At 45.6% G+C, this 19,674-nt stretch overlaps 1 protein-coding gene across 3 annotated transcripts in view; it reads left to right on the top strand.

The window, feature by feature from the left end:
* The window catches only part of LOC106656192 (ecdysone-inducible protein E75), a 138,910-nt gene extending 122,204 nt beyond the window's left edge, over positions 1-16,706 (top strand). For 2 of the 3 annotated variants that reach the window (XM_014376911.1, XM_014376912.2), the window contains exons 2-5: positions 235-323; positions 9,057-9,201; positions 13,092-13,333; positions 13,489-16,706. In XM_014376911.1, the coding sequence (XP_014232397.1) occupies positions 235-323; positions 9,057-9,201; positions 13,092-13,333; positions 13,489-15,723 (2,711 nt within the window). In that variant the 3' untranslated portion in view covers positions 15,724-16,706. Of the gene's footprint in view, positions 1-234; positions 324-9,056; positions 9,202-11,843; positions 12,498-13,091; positions 13,334-13,488 lie in introns of those variants that run through there. The other variant, XM_014376913.2, reaches the window with a different exon arrangement.
* Positions 16,707-19,674: the final 2,968 nt, after the last annotated feature.

Below are 19,674 nucleotides of genomic sequence, written 5' to 3'. Positions count from 1 at the left end.
CAATATAACATTTTACAAGAGCCAACTGAAACTCCTCCTACTTCATATTATACCATTTAGAATCTAACGAAATTTTTTGCTGAATTTGAGAGAGTTATTCATTCCCCCGCAGATTAATTTCATTTACCTGTTTATATGTTGTAAGAGATCAATAAAAATAATGAATGGAAAAAAATTTATATGTTTCATAATTATTCGATAAAGGCAATTAGCACGAATTACTTTTCTGTACAGAATTCGACGGTACGACGGTGCTATGTCGAGTTTGTGGAGACAAGGCCTCTGGTTTTCATTACGGCGTTCACTCCTGCGAAGGATGCAAGGTAAGCGAAAACGCTTCAATAAAAAAAAAATATTTTTCCGATTAAATTAAATAATAATACGAAGACGAGCCAAGAACAATTGCCACACAGACAGTTCATAATATATATTATATTCGGTTTAATATTTCGCTCATTACGACGATAAGACGAAGAAGATGAAAGAAAAAAATTTTTATATCATAATAATAAAGGCGACGAGAATCGCGTTGAAACAAAAGACATACAGTATGTGGAGTATTATTGCGCAGCTCATATTTAGCCGCTGACAACGCGGAGATATCAAACGTTCTCGCGAGCGCGCGACGAGGCCAGGAAGTGACTGGACACGAACAGACATACACAGACAGTGCAGCAGCAGCAGCAGTAGCAACACGGTATGCGCGTGCAAGCAAGAGTTGAAGGTCAGACTCGCGCGCGCAGTTGCACTGCCGGACGACGAGGTATATCGACCCCTATGCATACAAGACGGAAATCAACTTTTGCGTCAAGGCTTTTCTCGCTCGATTTCGAATTTAAAACTCGGTGCTGCGGCGGAATACATAATAATGCAGCTGTCAAGGATCTTTCATTCGTTTTTATTTTACTTTTTGGTTTTTTTTTGTTGCTACACGAACAACGCTAAATTCCATGAATGATTTTCAGCGAGTTATTATTTTAATTTTTTTTTCGCTCTTTCTTTTACGATACCGAGAAAATTATATTTTCTTTTCGTTGTAAGAGATGCAGCACAAAGAAAGCAGCGCATAAACGCGGTGTCTCGAACGATGATGTCGCGATCGTATGTATTTAGGCACAAAATCTCTCTCGTATTTCGGATGTCATTATTATATATTGTACACCTAAGCGGTGGACCTTGGCCGCATGGCGACTCGATTCAAAAAAATGCTTGCTCCGAATTTCCTGAATGCCTCGTCGTTTCCTCGACACACACTGCGAGGGAGGATCGCAGAGAGGACTCTCGTATGTATTATTATAAATACACGAGGCAGTTATCGAAGTTTTATGGCCAACTTTTCCGTAATATTCAAGCCGCAGTCGAGTCCGAGTGTCCTTCTGCTTTTTCTCTCTCTCTCCCCCTGTTCTCCTTCGTATGTACCCACATATAACACCACGAGCGCCATTATATATTATATCCACCTACGGTGGATTCCGCGAAACGCTTCGAAAATAGAGTCCTTTGGTACACATAATTCGAACAATGGGCGCTTAGTTTTTTTTTCGAGCGAAAATGTAAAAGCAAGCGCGAAGCAAAAAAAAATTTTCACTGGTGGCAGAAAACAAAAAATGAAAAAAAAAACGAGCAAAAGAGCAAAAAAAGCAGAAAACGATCGCCGCGGCTTAACTCGAGCGCGCGATACTCGATACATTTTGCGCTCGTTTTGTAAAATGAAGAGAATAAAAAAAAATGCACGCGCTCGCACGCTCTCCTTTATTGGCATTGTCCTTAGCTTAGCGAGTCGCGAGTTCGTTGACCTTATACACATACCGCGGCACGAGAAAGACAGCGAAAGAGAGAGATTGTTTTTGCGCGCATACTGCACACATATAAGCGCTGCTGCACATAGCCACGAGCAAAAGTGCACACAGCAACTTTCTCTCGCGATTTGGGTACGCGCGGTGATGTCTATTAAGAGTTTATATATACGATAACCGAGGCATTGCCAATTTTTTTTTTTTTTTTTAATAACAGCCGTATAATTCATCGTTCGATTAATCATTGCGGCGAGCTTAAAAACTTTCACTGCACCGCGCGCGCGCCGATGCTCTACATCGTATAATGTACACACATAAATGCATCGCGCGGTGTCCTGTGAGTGTGTACACGAACGTGTGTAACGACAATTATACACTCTCCCGCAGCTTAACTTTCGAGAATTACGTAAAAAACATTAAAATAAAAAAGTGCCTCGACGCAGCGCGCTTCGACCGACAAAATTTCTTTGCGCGTTCTCTGCCTCATTCTTCGCGCGCAGCTCGGGTGTAGTATAGTATATAGTATAGCGTATACCACGAGCAATAAACGTCTCTGCTGCATATATGTGTGAGTGTGTACGTGCACGAGTAAGTATATATAAGTGCAGCCCGTGCATATAAAAGGGGAGAGAGAGAGAGAGAGAGAGAGAGATAGAGAGAGAGACAAGGCATCGAAGGCCGCAGCCAGGCACCGAGTCAACGTCCGCGCGCGCGGGCGGCCCTGATCCGCTGCTGGAAGGCAGAGCAGTGGGGACTTTTTGCGCGAAAGTATGTGTGTATGTGTGCGAATTCCCCCTTGTGTCCTCCTACTCTCCCTCTCTCTTTCTCTCTCTCTCTCCCTTTTCGTACTCTCTCGTAGCAGAGTAGTTGCGCAGCTTTCGCGTCAGATGGCGCTAGCTACTTATCTCCCGTTCCCGTGCAATGCGCAAGTCTCGAGTTGACTTGTCCAACAATTTTAATTCAATTTTTGAATCGGTTTTTGCTACAGTTATTAATTGTTAAAACATATTAAAATTTAACTTGTGTTCATTCCATCTATTTTAACTTACGTTAATTCAAAATTTTTTGTACCTGACGCACTTCGACGTACTTACATCTTTCATTCTAGAACATGTACAGCTCGGAGTTCAATGACCCAGCCCCGCGAATTCATATGCCTGTGCCTGCATATACTCGAAGACAAAACTAAACGAGTGAATGATTCGACTCTTGAAAATCGTACGACGTACGTTTTCTTCTTTTTTTCTCTTTCTCTCTGTTTTACGGACGATGAATGAATAAAAATACGCTTTGACATGTCAGCTGAACTACTGAGCAGCTGCAACAGGTTCGGCAAAAAATCGTCGTACATGCTGCCAAAAATATCCATCTGATAAAACAATCCTCCTCATTCGTGTGCAAATAGAACGATTAAAAAAAACTTACTTGTAGCCTTGTTTTTTAATTCAAATATTCATTTACACTCGCGTATACAGATACGCGCGTGAATAGGGTAATTAGCAGCTGTGCGTACTCTACGCACCCCGAGTTTGGAAATGTAATAAATTTCCTAGCGGCTAGCGTACGTAGTTTACACACACACATAAACATGTATACGCACGAGTAAAAGGATCTGAGGGGCAGTGGCCTTTATCGATTTCACCTGGATTGACCGAGTTTCCGTTTCTTCACCCCCTGACAAGCTCGTGCGCCCGAGCGGCATAGCAGTATATAGAAGTAGCAGTAGCAGCAGCAGCAGCACGCCGCGCTCGGATTCGCATCCTTTTCTCTAGTCACACAGAAATTTTTGTAATTTTTTTCATGAACTCACTCGATATTTTATTCAACGTTTACCGATCGCGGAGGGTGCGCTGGCTCATATGAAAGATGCGAAGGAAGCTCAGTATTATTTTTATTACTATTAATCTGGAGCCTTTTTTGTCGAGAGGAAGCTAGGAGACTAGTGATTGCTTGTTGGAATGCTTTGCCGAATACTATTCTTGCTTCATTTTTCTTCTTTTTAGTTTTTTATTAAAATCTCGATGCGCACGGACGCAGGGCACACAAAGTATAACGGCATGCAGGGAAAGGCAAATGCCCGGGCTCGACCCATATTTGGTTAAATTTGCGCGCTCGCGCTCGAAAACCCGGGGGCTTGTGCGAAGCATCGGGGAAAGATCGGCCCCAAACAAGCTCGAGCCTTGGAGGGTTGGCCGCTGTTGCTACTTCTATTATTTCTCAAAGTTCAATGATCCCGAGTCCTTCGTGAGTCTAATCGAGCTACATTTGATTCTCATATGAATATTAGTTAAGCGATCCTCGTCGTTGTCGTTGTCGTCGTCGTCGTCGTCGTCGTCGTCATGCGTGCCGATGTCGTAATAGATATCGTCGCCCAGACAAGATGAGTCGTGATCTCATTTTCATTCAATTGTATATAACACATTCAGAGATGACGACTACGACGACGACGCAGTTTCAGCGTATATTTCGGGCTTTGCAGAACACACAGATACACTTACATACATAGAGAGAGAGAGAGAGAGAGAGAGAGAGAGAGAGAGAGAGAGAGAGAAGCGAGGAGGAGCGCTGCAACTCGTGTGTGCGAATGTGTTTGTGCATACGGCACACAGCGGCGAGGTTACTGACCTGCAGCGCGAATCTACTTCGAGATTCGGGTCAGTCGCGCTGCCGCTGCTGCTGTTGCTGCACTTCTCGTGCTTGCGACGCTCTTATTCTGCGTATCTGTGTGTACATGTGTGCCTATATATACACGTATACATTTTGCTGCTATTGGCGGATTATTACATGTACGCGTCGTATCGATAACGCACGCCGCGTATACACATAAGCGCGTCTCGATCTCTGTGCCGTTGATGCTCTCCTTTGCGCAGATCATAATACAAACATACATGTATGTTATATATCCAACAAAGGGAACAGTTGGCTGATCGCTGATAAGACATCTCTCTGATACTGTGCGCAGTTTTCGCGTTAACTCACCATTATTAACTCGCACACACATACGATACGCGTATATAAACAGGTCAGAGTGTCGTTAACACCGAGCTTAATGCGGAGCGCCTGTTGAAACGAAGCGTGCATGTGTCAATGCGAATTATACTTACTTACCCGCGCACACACACACATGCGCGCGCGTACACTCATGAATTGAAAAAAAAAGACAAGCTCGAAAGCTATGTACGTACTGTATATAGCTATACAGGCGCGCGCTTCGAGTACTGGAGGGTCGTTAGCTCTTTTCCTCAGCGGTTAATGCCCTCTCGCATACATACATACATACGTATACCTTCGCGCGCTGCACACGATATTTGCGCCTGCGCGCGACCAGAAACGTAGCTCCAGTGTGCAGTGCAGCGCAGTGCAGCTACGACTACTACACTTATACTACTACCACTACTACTACTACTACTACTACTACTACGTACCGATCGGAGGAGCTCCTCTGCTACCGCCGAGAGCGACTACTATTACTAGCACTATTACAACTATATATACATACGTCACCGTTACTCGCGTTTTTCCCCTCCGTGCATACAGGCTCTTAAGCCGATCGCTGCTGCTGCTGCAACTGCCACAACTGCATGCATGCTGTAGCAGCAGCAGCAGCAGCATTCACCTTCTCCGCTCTCGTCGTATATAGCAGCCGAAGCTCTCGCGCGCGTCGCGGCGGCCTCTCTCACATACATACGTACTCTTTTCGCGCGCGCGATATCGTTCTTTCCTCTTTCTCCTCTTTATTCGCCTCTGCTGCCACGATGCGTTTGCTGCACACGCGCTCCGGTCGTTCACCTCTTCTCTTTCTCGCTCTCCTCTCTTGTACGAACGCCCCCATCGGGCGAGCGCGCGCCCGCACGAGCTATGCACTCCGCGCCGAGCAAAGCATATCTATGTCTCTCTCTCTCTTTCGCATGGTTCGTATGTATATGCAAGATAAAGAAGCACGAATGCGAAAGGGGGAGAGGGCTGCCGAGGCATGTGTGTGTAGGTATATGCAACTGTGATTCGCATCCCATCGCGATGTACTAACTCGCGCGACTCTTTTTCTTTTTGTTTCTTATTCCAACGCAGCTCGTGTATAGACGCGTGCGCGCTTGGGTTCGCGCTCCGGACTTTTTGTAACATTATGTGCTGCCTTATCATTCGGATGCACGTATTCGAGCCAGTGCAGATCGAGCCGCTATCGAATGCCAATTGCTGTTGCGGCTGCTGCTGCACTATTTACTGACCTGATTCTCCGGCCGCCGCCACCGCTCGAGCTGAGGCCGTTAACCCCGTCTCGAAAGATCGATCGCTGGAATACACACGAAGAAAGAGCGAGAGAAAGAGAGAGAAAGAACTTGATTTGATATTCACAGTTCCCTTCGATTGTTAAAAATAAAACCGTATATATGCCTTATGTAGCGGCCCGTGAACGCGACGCTTAGAATCCATCATCGTCTAATCGTACGCATTAGTATAGTAGCTATTTTACGCGATGTATATTCTATGAATAGGCATCGCGTTCGTGTGTATCGATTTGAAAAACAAAAACAACGCAACGACAAAACACAGCGACGCGGCAAAAAGGTAAATCGATGTATAGTTGACGCAGTAGCGGCGATCGAGAACTGGGCGCGAGAAAATGTGATACGTGCGCTGCTATGTGCATAGGTGCACGTCCACAGACTAAATGTCATCGACCCCCTGTGACCTGTTTCGCGATTCTCTCGGCTCGCAGGGGGTTCTTGCTCTTTCTTTCTCGCTTCTATGTGTGTGCGAGTGTGTGCATATAATGCGCGCGAGTACACTTCGCTGTGCTGTAGCTGCTTCTATACGTTTGATGCGCACGCAGCAGCAGCAGCAGCAGCAGCGACGGCCCGAAAGCAGAGCAATCCCGGGGTTGCTGGCCTCACCTAGTTACTGCTACTACGACTACTACGACTACTACTACTACTACTGTTACTACTAGCTGCGTGTGTAAACGACTACCCCGTGAGCGTGGCAGCCTCTGCAAGCTCCGATTCATTCGCGTGGGCCACGACGACCCCTCGCGCTTGCAACGATTTCTCTCTCTCTCTCTCTCTCTCTCTCTCTCTCTCTCTCTCTCTCTCTATCTTGTGCTCTCGAATGACGCTCAGAGGTCGTTGAACTTTGTGGGCTTGCGCGCGCGCGCTCTCGGCTCAAGTTCCTAAATAAAAGTTCGAGGCACATACGTATACTACTGTGCCATTAGTACCTACTACCACTACTGCTCCACACGCTCTACTCCAACATCCGTTCCCTAAATTGCCGAGACACGCGTCTCGAAGCTTCTCGTATATACCTATTTTCGTTTGCCCGCGCGCAATGCTAAAGGCTTAATTACTCGAACAAACGACTAGAATATATCTATGACAAAGTTTCGATAACTTCGGCATCTTCGTTTTGCACGAGGATGATTGCTTTTTCTTCTCGAAAATTATATTCACTGTTGAAAATGTATATACACAAATGTATATACACGCGTATAAAAGTATAGGTATAGCATGTATACGCGATCGAACGGTATAATACGAGGCAAGTACGAAGGTATTCGTACGATGTTCATGATAAACGAGAGCCGCGCGCGCGCGAGGTCGGTCTCGCCAGCAAATATGTAGCAATTGCAAGAAAGAGAGAGAAAGAGAAGGAGCAACGCCTTGGAACGATTTTTTCTTCCCGAGTCTCCTCGACAGCTCGCCGCTTCTCTTGTCCATCGCTATATAATGTACTCATTGCGGGTGTACCGTAATTCGCCGGGCAAATCCAAGTTTCGTTTATAATTATACGTTTTAGCGTTATTCGCTCAATCTAGTTGGTAGAAATTGATCGGATCCTCAACAGAAATTCTCTTCGAGCATAAGTAAAAAAAAAGTATCTCTCTGTTGTTGAAGATAAGAAATAATAACTAGTTGAAAAAAAGCACCGATACAAAAAGGCAAAAAAAGCTTCGAGCAATCCGTACCCGCTACAAGCTTTGGGCTAATAGCAATGGTTCTTTAAAAATTTTCCATGCGCATAAAGTAGGTCTCCCTGCACGCGCTCGCGTCTATATACGTATAAACTCGTATCAGCAGGACAGAAAGAGAAAGAGAGAGAGAGAGAGAACGAGAAGTCATTGGCCTCTCAAGGGATAAACCCTCGAAAAAGCTCGAGTCACCTCGCGCACACGCGCTTACCTCTCTCGCTCGGCCCCTATCCCCCACCACCGCTTTGCCTCGAGCTTTTTTCCATAATAGAGCGCGAAAGCTCTCCAAGCTATTGCCAAGTGCCGAGAGCGCTAGCATGCACACACGTATACGTATGTATGCATGTACGTGAATAATATACATATATAGAGAGATCGCGATGAAAAAGTGGGGGCGAGGGCACGGCAGCCAGCTTAAGCTCTCTCTCTCTCTCTCTGCCTCTCTTGTGCGCGCGTCCCGAGGTAGCTCGCTTATGCTATATACGTGTATATGCACACACATAAACGGAGTTAAGAGAGGGCGAAAAAGGAGAGCGAGGCAACTGCATTGCAAATGTGTGCGTGTGTAGTATACGTGCGAGATAGATATAGATACGATATGCGCGAGCAGCAGCAGCAGCAATATACACCCAGGGACTCTCACTTTCACGCGGTGAACTGCAGTTGAACGTCCGAGAATTGGGTCAGGTGGCCCCCACTGCCTCTCTCTATCGCCTCGCGCGCGTCTGTATGTGTGTGTGTGTGCGCGCGAGGCTGCCGCTATATACCGTGTACAGCTACTGCTGGCCGTGTATGCCGTTTTCAGCAAAGCGCCAGTCAACGTTCGAACCTCGCGAGATACGCTTCTGTTTCTGCGCGGAACGCACGTCCACGTCCACGGACAAAAGTTGATCGACGGAGTTGGCAATTTTTTTTTTGCTTCTTTGCTCTCCGACGAAATTCGATAAGATAAACGTAACACTTTGTAAACGAAAATCACAACCTGTGTGCTAATTGTGATAGTTAAGTTTTGTCTCGTGCGAGTGTTAGTCAGTACGCAAAAATTGACGAGTGCGATTGTAGTTTGACATAAAGACATCCTTTGAAAAATATTCCTCGACTCCATGGGGTGCTCGTGCGAATCCGAAGAACTCGCTCGCTGCGAGAACAGCGTAGGCAAAAATCACTCTAACAATAGTTGTGGCGGCTATCATCGGGGTAGCTGCTCGGCTGGCAATAGTTCTGGCTCGTCCTCCGACAGTGACAATGGCAATCCGACTGACGAGGGCGGTTTTTCCGACTCTTCTTACTTCCAGGGCTTCTTCAGACGCAGCATCCAGCAAAAAATACAATATCGGCCCTGCACGAAAAATCAGCAGTGCAGCATACTGAGAATCAATCGGAACCGTTGCCAGTACTGCAGACTGAAAAAGTGCATAGCCGTCGGCATGAGTCGAGATGGTGAGTACATCAAAATTTTTTCTCTTCTCTTTACTAAATTTCTTATGCTTAAATGTTGAAGCGAAGAACGACTTTTCATTAGAAAAAAATATGTGTCACTTGACAAAAATTACTTTAAAAAAGAGTCGTCCTTCGTTACGATCGAATACCAAAAAAAAAAAAAATGAAACCAAGTTGAGTGGATAAAGAACGTATTCTCACACAAGTAAAACTTTCTTTTTGCAAAGCTTACGTATGCCCTTACTCGAGCTCAAATGTAAAATGTACCCGAGTACTCTCCCGAAAAAAAAACAATCGTTTCGTTCGAGGTCTTTCCTCGGGCACTCGTTGTTTATTTTCTTTTTCCCTGCCTCTGTCGTCAGAGGCTACGTGTGTGTTTCGTAACTGGCGCGAGCACAAGTAGAAAGCGGGGTGGACGAAAAAAGAAGTGCGTTTTCGAAAATTTCGGTCGCCGGGTCATCGTCCGAGTGTTGCCGCTGCAGCCGCTGCGCAACTTGCAGGCCGCGATACGTATTATATGTGGACGCGCTCTACTCTCGGGTCTTTCTCTTCCAAGCGAGAGAGAGAGAGAGAGAGAGAGATGACTCGACGCGTCCAACGGACGTTATACACACGCGTGAGTGTTGCAATAAGCAATTTATATATATAAGGCGAATGAGGTATCGGCTCGCCGCGCTTTATGGGCGAAAGTGGGCAAGAGTTCGCGCGCGAGAAAGTACGAATTTCTTTTTTCCTTGAGCATGCGATGCTGCATTCGTTGCAACAAGCGTGAAAAGCTCTGCGCGAGTCGTGCGATCGTTATTGTTGAGAATTAAAAATAAACAGCAAAAAATAAATCTAAATCCGCGGGGGACAATCGATAATTCGCAATAGGACACGGAGTCAACTGTCGGTCGTTGGCCCTTGCGAACGAAGCGAGCTTGCAAGTGGTTTTCCCCTCTGCAAGCTCGTCGGGGATAGAGATTAGTTGATATCGCGCACGCAGCGCCTCGCTTTGAAAATCGGGCAGTGGCGCCATCCCAGCTACCGAAGCGCGAACTACTTTGCGCGATACCGTCTCGTGCTCTGCCGTCCTTACCGACCTCCCACCATCTCGTAGCCCTCTCTCTGCTGTACCTTGGCGCGAGCAATTTTCGCGCGCGCCCAACGGGTGGGGATACGCGAGGGTCGAATTCGCAACGGCGGCTCATTCGGCCTTCGGACGCCGAGCCGAGAGCTTCTCTCCGCGACGATGATTATATTACATGTGTGTAGTACGTATGTATAAGTTTGTTGGCGCGTGCACAGGCCAACGCCGTTATGAATGAATAGATGCTACAAGTACGCGACGACGCGCTCGCTTGCGCTTCTATATCATCATCTATTTACCAATGACGAAGTTTCTATAATAAAGCAATCGTTTCATTAAAATGGGTTTCTGCTGTTTTTTTTTCTCTTTTAGCGAGAGCTTAACCGATTATTTCGTGTGAATGCGCGCATTTTCCTTGACCGAAAATCCGATATTTACCATTCCAATGACTCGGCCGGTTGGAAAAACAAAAGCTCCATAAACAATGGCAATACGACGAACGTAATGAGCCAATAACGTATACATTTTGACAAAACACACTGTTCGCAGCTAAGCGATAATAATAAATGAAAAAGCTCTCTTTCTCTCTCTTTGCTCGTGGCTCGCAGAGTTTGCATCATCGGTGGAAATCCGTGAATTATATATAGACTGCCTTGAACGAACAACGCGTAGTCGTCGTCGTCGTCATCGTCATCGTCATGGGGGTGTTGAATGCGCACCACCCGCAGTCACCTTTAGCGAACAATCGTGGGCGTGCACGGGTCAAGCTACGTCTCTCACCTCTTTTTCCCTTTTTGCCCACCCGATGTACCACGAGCATATTTTTACACACGATACACCGCCTACACACGGGTAAATACGAGAGAGCAGCGGCGAGGTGGTGCGGAGGAGTGCATGCATCTACGTACGTACGTACGTGCACATGCACAAACATGCAGGGATATATATGCGAGCGCGCGTGTTTATACTTGCGGCGTCTATAGCGCTCGCGGCTATCGTTGCAAGCAAGTTCAAGGCCATCCCAAAGGCTCGACTGCTCGCTCTGTGTGTGTAGTGTGTATATACGCGAGTAGCAGCAGTAGCAAAGGCCGCTCTCATACACAAACACACGAGCACACACAACACACATATAGACACAGAGACGAGTGGAGAACGACGCGCGTGCCCGGCTGAATGTACACCACTCCACTCATAGCAGCGGCCTGTGTGTAAGTTGGAGTCGATTCGCGCGTGGAGGGGACCGTAGAATGGCAAACGGCTCGCGCGAACCTCGTTACGTACACACATACACACACATACACACACACACACACACACACACACACACACACACACACACACACACACACACAAGCTGTTCACTCTCTGTAGACGGTGACAGAGAGAAGTAAAGTTGGTGTGGCGGCGATGGTGGGGATGATGCCGCGCGTTCGCGGCTGTTGAACGCGCCTCATGCCGCCACCGCCACCGCCGCTGCTGCTGCTGCTGCTGCACGACCCGCGTCACGGACGAGACTCTCTCTCTCTCTCTCTCTCTTTTACTCTCTATATACAACGACGGTAGCGGTGGCGGCATGCCTTCGGCTTCGGTGCCTCATGTATCGCGAGAGTTCCTCAGTCGCCGCTCACGCTGTCTTGCGCGAGCACGCACCGTGCATTGTATAAAGCGTTATATATAGCACTCGTATACTTACGTGTGCAACATTAAAGCACATAAGCTCAATCGCGTACAGTGTGATTATAACAAAAATAAAAGAACCGACAGTCTAATCAAATTGCAAATTCAAAGTTCCTCGATCGATCGTCAAGTATAGGTATACAAGAATATTTTTTTTTTATTGTATATTTCGATCGACGATCGTCTTGTGCGTGCCATTGCTTCGTGTCGTTTCGTAGCTTTGTTATTTCAATATAACAAAAAAATTGCATCGATACCAGTACGACATATAGTGACAAGTCTGTGATTCGAATAAAGTTTATTTATTCCACATCAATGTGTGTGTTGTGTGATTGTCAAATTATAAGCCACATACGACAACGTGATAAAAAAGAAAGAAAAACAGTGAAAGGAAGCACAGGTGTCGATAGTTCTTGTGTGTGCGTGTGCGAAAATTCATTCAAAATTTCGCCGAAATTCGACAAACAGCTTATGTCGTCCATAGCCATGGACGACGAGCTGCCAATCCTCAAAGGCATACTCAATGGACAGGTCAATTATCACAATGCACGTAGGTGTCTTACTGTCGAGTTGGAATCTATTATTGAATAAAAATTTTGAGTAATCCCGGCTATCGTCGTCGAAATCGGAGCACGCGAACCACCGCTGCTCGCGTCTTGTTTTTTTTTTTCGCGGCACGCGCGACATAGCAGCGCTATATGGAACACAGACACACTTTCACCGTAGAGTAAGCGCGAGCGCCGCGCGCGAGAGAGAACTTTCACCGCGAACGAGCGATCGCGCTCTTGTGTTCCACTTTCGCTTTTCTCGACGCACCGTACTACTGCCGCTGCACGACCAGTACTATGTGCATTCGTACGATTGCACATAGTGCGAAATTAAAAATTATTTCATTTTTATTTCTTTTCTACGTTGAGCGACCGGTAAAGCTATACGAGCTTTAACGACCATGATATTGTACGCTGCAAGCTCTCTGACATATCATTCCGTACGAATTACGAGCTTGTATTTCCTCAACTTGGCCCGACACATAAGATTCGATCGTTACCAACAATAATCGATATTTTTAATTATAAAAAAAAACTGGAATCTCATTGCACTCGTAACTAACAAGCGAAATCTCGTTTTTGCTTCATGTTTACAGCGGTACGATTCGGCCGAGTGCCCAAACGCGAAAAGGCCCGAATTCTCGCCGCCATGCAACAGAGCTCACACAGCCGCCAGCAGGACAAGCTGGTCAGCGCCGAGCTCGAGGACGAGTCGCGCCTCCTCAACACAGTCGTCAAGGCACACATGGACACGTGCGACTTTACGCGTGACAAGGTTGGCCCGATCGTCGCCAAAGCCAGAGAGGCCCCGAGCTACACGGCCATTCCAGCGACACTGGTAAGTTGTCATAATTTTCTGCTTAGTAACGATGACACGATGGAGTTGACACAAAAAAGAAATACAATACACAATAACACGATTTTTCACTACCACACGCAACGTGAAAAAAGCTAACGAAGCCTATGTGCACTCTTTGCTTTGTCGTGTTGCAGGCATGCCCGCTCAATCCAAACATAGTGCCACCGGCCGGCCAGCAAGAGCTTCTGCAAGACTTCTCGAAGAGGTTCTCGCCGGCTATCCGCGGCGTCGTCGAGTTCGCCAAGCGCATACCCGGCTTCGGCCATCTCGCCCAAGACGACCAGGTGACCCTCCTCAAGGCTGGCGTGTTCGAGGTGCTGCTCGTGCGACTTGCCTGCATGTTCGACCGCGAGACCAACAGCATGATCTGCCTCAACGGCCAGGTGCTCAAGCGCGAGTCCATACACAACAGTCCCAACGCCCGTTTCCTCATGGACTCGATGTTCGACTTTGCCGAGCGCATCAATCTCCTGAATCTGGCCGACAACGAGATCGCGCTGTTCTGCGCGATCGTCGTCATCGCCGCCGACAGACCCGGACTGCGCAACGTCGAGTTCATCGAGAAAATGAATCACAAGCTTCGCTGCGTGCTGCAGGGACTCCTCGCACAGAATCATCCCCAACAGCCCGAAATCCTGCACGAGCTGCTCAAGAAAATACCAGATCTCAAAACCCTCAACACCCTGCACTCCGAAAAATTGCTGGCCTTCAAGATGACCGAGCAGCAAGCACAGATGCAAGCCCAGCAGCAAGCTCTGCAAGCCGCGCAGCAACAAGTACAGCAGCAACAGCAGCAGCAGCAACAGCATCACATGCAACAACAGATTTGGCCTATGGAAGAGGATCAGCCAGTGCCATCGTGGAGTTCCGACGTGACGCTCGACGAGGCCGTCAAGAGTCCTCTCGGCAGCGTGTCCTCCACAGAGAGCACCTGCAGCGTGGAGGTGGCTTCGCTCACGGATTATCACAGTCAGATCACCCAGGGCCATCACGCGACGAACGCACCGCTTCTGGCCGCGACGCTCGCCGGTGGCCTGTGCCCGCACAGAAGACGCGCCAATTCGGGCAGCACGAGCTCGGGCGAGGACGAGCTACACAGAGGAGGCCTCAGTCTCGTCAAGACCCCACAGCCGCATCTGCAGCAGCAACAGCAGCATAATCAGCATCCACAGCAGCTCCAGCAGCAGCATCCACACCTACAGAGCAGCAGCACGACGGCCAGCTCGCAGTGCCAGCGCTTCCGCAAGCTCGACTCGCCCAGCGACAGCGGCATCGAGTCCGGCACGGAGAAGACGGACAACAAGCCAGCGTCGACCAGCAGCACGAACTCGGCGCCCACCAGCGTCTGCTCGAGTCCCAGATCCGAGGACAAGGAAGTCGAGGACATGCCGGTGCTGAAGCGAGTGCTCCAGGCGCCGCCGCTCTACGACACCAACTCCCTCATGGACGAGGCTTACAAACCACACAAAAAGTTCCGCGCGCTGCGCCAGAAGGACAGCGCCGAGGCCGAGCCCGCCGTGGTGGCGACGAGCGCGTCGAGCAGTCCGGCACACAGTCATCATCATCAGCAGCAGCAGCAGCAACAGCAGTCGACGCAGAGCCAGTTGCACATGCACCTGACGTCGCCACCGGCCAGAAGTCCGCCCACGCAAATGCAAAGCAGCAGAAATAACAGTGCCCCCACAGCCCTACAGTCAGCTTTACTCGGTCAGTGTCCGTCTCAAACGTCTAGCAGTAGCAGTTTGCTCAGCACGAGGCACTCGACGCTAGCCAAGAGCCTCATGGAGGGCCCGCGCATGACCGTCGAGCAGATGAAGCACTCCGAAATGATCACGAATTTCATAATGCGCGGCGAGGCGGCGAGCACGATGTCCCCGAGATCGTCACCGTCGGTAGTGTGCTCGCCCTCGCCCATGGAGCAGTGCGCGTCGACGACGACGGGCGGAAATTCGAGCAGCGCCCGCTCGTCGCCGGCCCACCTCTCGTCGCCGAGGTGCTTCAGTCCACAGCAGCAACAGAGGTCCGGCTGGCCCACGGCGGCCACGAGCGTCATCACGACGACGACGACGCTGGCGCCGAGGCAGCAGTCGCCCGACACCTTCGTCACGCCGGTAGGTGGTGCGTCGCCGGCTTATCTCACGGCCGCGGCGACGAGCAGCACGAGCACGAGTCCGAGGCCGGCCTCGAGCGGCAGCGCGCACGGCATCGCCGTGTCGAGCTGTCCCGCGACCAACAACAACATGGTCGAGCTCCAGGTCGACATCGCGGACAGTCAGCAGCCCCTGAACCTGTCGAAAAAGTCGCCGTCCCCGTCGCCGAGGCCGAGCAGCCTCATGGCCGCCAAGCTCGAGCTCAAGCTCGAGGCGTAGCCCGCTGCCTCGTTGATCCAGAGACGGACTAGTGATCATAATCATCGACAAAGACAGCACGAGTGCGACTCGAACGGTGACTGTTGCTGTGGCTACTGAGAAGCAGTGTGCGATCGAGTAGAAGTAGTAGCGAGTGAGGCCGACAGAAGACCCCCCTTGACCGAGCTTGGCCGCCCGGAAGGTGACGAGGCAAAACAGCATCGACTTGGCAATCGTCGTTACTTAAACTTTTGCGCGCGGACAACAAAGGCTCGCTCGCCATCATGTCCGGACACGAACTCAAGGCCCCCCCAACAGCCGAATGTGTCCTGTGCTATCTCCCTCCGTTCGAGCATACGCGTATCGCAAGACGCTAATTTCTCTCGACTAGCAAAAACCAAAAAAATTTATCGACGTTTTCGAAGATATTCATTCGTGCTAGAATAGCCAGTAGTGTGGTCGTTTGATTATTAACGGAGTGGGTAAAACAAAAGATTGAAACCCCTTGATGCTTTGCTGGACTCGGAAAAATGACTGCGTTGTCCACTATCATCGTTCCCAGAGTAAGTTGCTTTAAGTAGGCAAAATATTAAAAAACAAAAAAACAAAAAAAAAAAACAAATCAAACAAACAACCACTACTGTTGCTACAATCTTACGTAAATATATATATGTGCATGTGTTATCATCCAATATATATCTTACGAGTGAGTACCGCTAACGTTGCGAAAATTAACTAGAGTGAGAGAAGCACCCGTACGAAGGAGAAGAAGATTGAGAAGATGAAAAATTCGAATTATGAGTTTACAAACGAGATAACATATTGATTTAAAAATATGTTTAAGATATAAAATTTTATTATATGTGATAATCATGGAAATTGCGCATCCTGTACAGTCTACAAATCATTCATCGATCATCAAACTTTACTATTAATTAATTGAATTTTAATTGCAAGTTATTCGTATAAATATTTATATATACATCTATTATATATAAATTATAAATACATATTCACATACGTAAGTGTGTACATACATATACATACAACATATATATTTATATTTCAGTAAATATGAATATATAGATATAAAATTACTTTTTAGCTGTAAATCTCGTAAGGATACAACAGAACAGTGTATAATCATAAACAGTTATATATATGCATATATATATTTATATGTATGTATATACGTATAAAAATTTACAGATAAATAGCAACAAGTGATGTTCTTAACGTATGTCCCCTTGCCGCATACGCGTATCTTATGTTGAGCGAACAAATATAAAAAAAGAAGGCGTATGCCGCATGGCTTCGAAATGTTGTGAATCTGTGTGAATGGCTCCGTATGTATATAATCGAAGAGAAGAAGAAAAAAACGGGCAGACAAACAATCGTATGCGAGCGAAGTATATGATAGTTAATTGGTACATACATAAAAATATATATGTATTCGGTAATATATATGAACGTATATAAACATTATCGTGACAAATAAATGACTGTTCCGTGACTCCCGTGAGAGAGCCCGCGAAATATATTGTGAAAGCGTAGATAAAACAAAAATATTTACGTGAATCGAATGCGTGTGATATATATTAATATTATATATAAACGGTTAAATTGATAAATATATTATATGAACCCAAAGGGTTTGCGTCTGTTTTGCGAATGAATCTGATGCAGTGCGATGGTCTCGGAAATGATAACGAGCGTATATACATACAAACCTATATATACATAAAAATTAAACTTTAGGCTTTATCTGTCGTAAATCGCTAGTTTTTAAGGTTCTAAGATTAAATCGCGTTTAATCGAGTTTTGTCAAATGAGACTGAACGGCCCATCGAGGCGGCCCCTTTTTTCTTTTTACTTTATCTTTCCCAAAAAAAACCCTCTTTTTATCTTTTTTCCTACGCCCTCTCCCTCTTAACTTGAAAGGAAATTTTTTTAATGTATATTTATTAGTATCACTTGCATATATACTTTTTTAATTCGTAAAATGTCCACAAATTTCATACTTTGAATTTTTTGAAAACAAAAAGAAAAATCCTTGCTTACCATCATTGCCTCCATTACTCCACAATCAATCTTCATTCCTCTCACAGAGATCGAGTATACGCGTACCAGCTTTAAGCTTCAATCTGTTAATAAAAATTGTTTAATCAGAAAAAATATTCAATCAATCTACGATTTGTGTTGTAAGTCAAAAAATTGAACGAATTAAAAATACATAGTTCCATTAGTAGTATTTGTAAAAGTACACCCAGAGAAAGAACTGAGAGATACGAAACAAACGAAAAAACAGAAAGAGAGTGAGAGTGTGTATGAGAGAAAGAGTGGAATGAGAGCGGCAGTTTTCAATTGTTTTCTTGCTGAAATATTTGCTTCTCACCAAGAAGAAAAGTATACACGCGTTTGGAGGTTTACATGTAAATATAGAATAGTAGTCTCTATGAAGCTAGAATTTATAACAAAAAATCAACACTCAAGCAAGAGCAAGCGAAAAATTGCATAAAACAACAAACAACAATGTAATAATTCTGTCAACTTTTAAATTGCATTAATAAAAGGAAAAAAGAAAAACTATACATCTGATCTCTTCGTAATTTTACCTCATTGTGTATAACCTTTTTTGCTTTCCCGTTTCGATATATATCTGCATAAATAACAATAATATCTGTTTTAATAATATTAATAGAATCAATATTGAGAGACCAAAAAAATGAAAGCATTCCTCAGAAGATCCATTGTTATAACCTTATCTTGATGCATTTGTTCTCATTCGTGGCAAACAAAAAAAAGTATATAAAAAGAAAAATACGAAGTAAAAATACATTGCACGAGCACATTTACACCTCATTATACCAAGCACGCATTGTAATAATCGAATGAACTAAAAAATACGCATCTGTATACATTTGATTTTCGATTCGTGACTTTTTTCATTTTGGCCAAACACGTAGCAATACGATGTGTAAATCAAGAAAAATATCAATCTCCTGCGATTCTTCACAATCGTCTCCTGTACATGAATCGATACTGTATTTGCTCCTCGATGTATTTATTGTACTTTGCAGTCATTTTCTGCGAGTAAAAAGTAATATATACAAACAAAAAAAGGTAATAAAAGAAAAGTCAACCCTTTGTAATTCGAGAAAAGGTTTGAGAATGATCTTTAATGTACGATGATTGTGTAAAGAGCGAGAATGGAATTTTTTTGAAAAGTGACTAAACATTGTAAAACGAGTATATGATGAATTTGCCTATTATATAGTGTAAACTCAAAACTTAAAAAGCAAGTCCAAATATATCCTTTGTATCTTAAAAACTGAAAAATTGTGTTTCTCTGCAAAACGTCCGAAAATTAAACTTTCATGTTCATTCCCTTGCTCAGCTCCCTTTGATACATCCACATAAACACGAGTAAAAACACCCACACAAATTGAACACACGCATATCAACACGATGCATAGAGTCAAAAGAAGAAAAAAGCAGTAAGACAGTAGCCAATCACAAAAAATACGAGTTTCTTTTTTTTTATTCTCTGTTTCCCTCCTTCGCCCTCTCTCCTTTCTTCAAGCAAGTTAAACCCGCAAGCCTGTGCAGGAAACTAGCGTTGATAAAAATCGTCGTATACTGTTATGCATAAACTACACGTAATGATTATTATAGTAAACAATACATAAAGTATGATATATTTCTCTATCCGTTAAGGAATGAAGACAACAAATTACAAATATAAAAGATAAAACAAAAAAATAAATAAAACTCACAACAGATGAAAGCGCATTATTATACATAATTAAAAAATTACACTTGGAGAATAAATGAACTGTATTGAATGGATTTAAAAACAAACTATGCTAAATGAACAAGAAAAATGTCACGATATATTATATATGTGAAATATTGAAACAGACAAAAAACTAAGAGATAAATTTACGAATTATAAGCATACATTGTAAACAA

Source organism: Trichogramma pretiosum, unplaced genomic scaffold (assembly GCF_000599845.2).
Source record: "Trichogramma pretiosum strain Unisexual culture from Peru unplaced genomic scaffold, Tpre_2.0 scaffold4, whole genome shotgun sequence".
NCBI lineage: Eukaryota > Metazoa > Arthropoda > Insecta > Hymenoptera > Trichogrammatidae > Trichogramma > Trichogramma pretiosum.
Note: the sequence above shows the minus strand (reverse complement) of the source record. Positions and strands in the feature narration are given on the sequence as shown.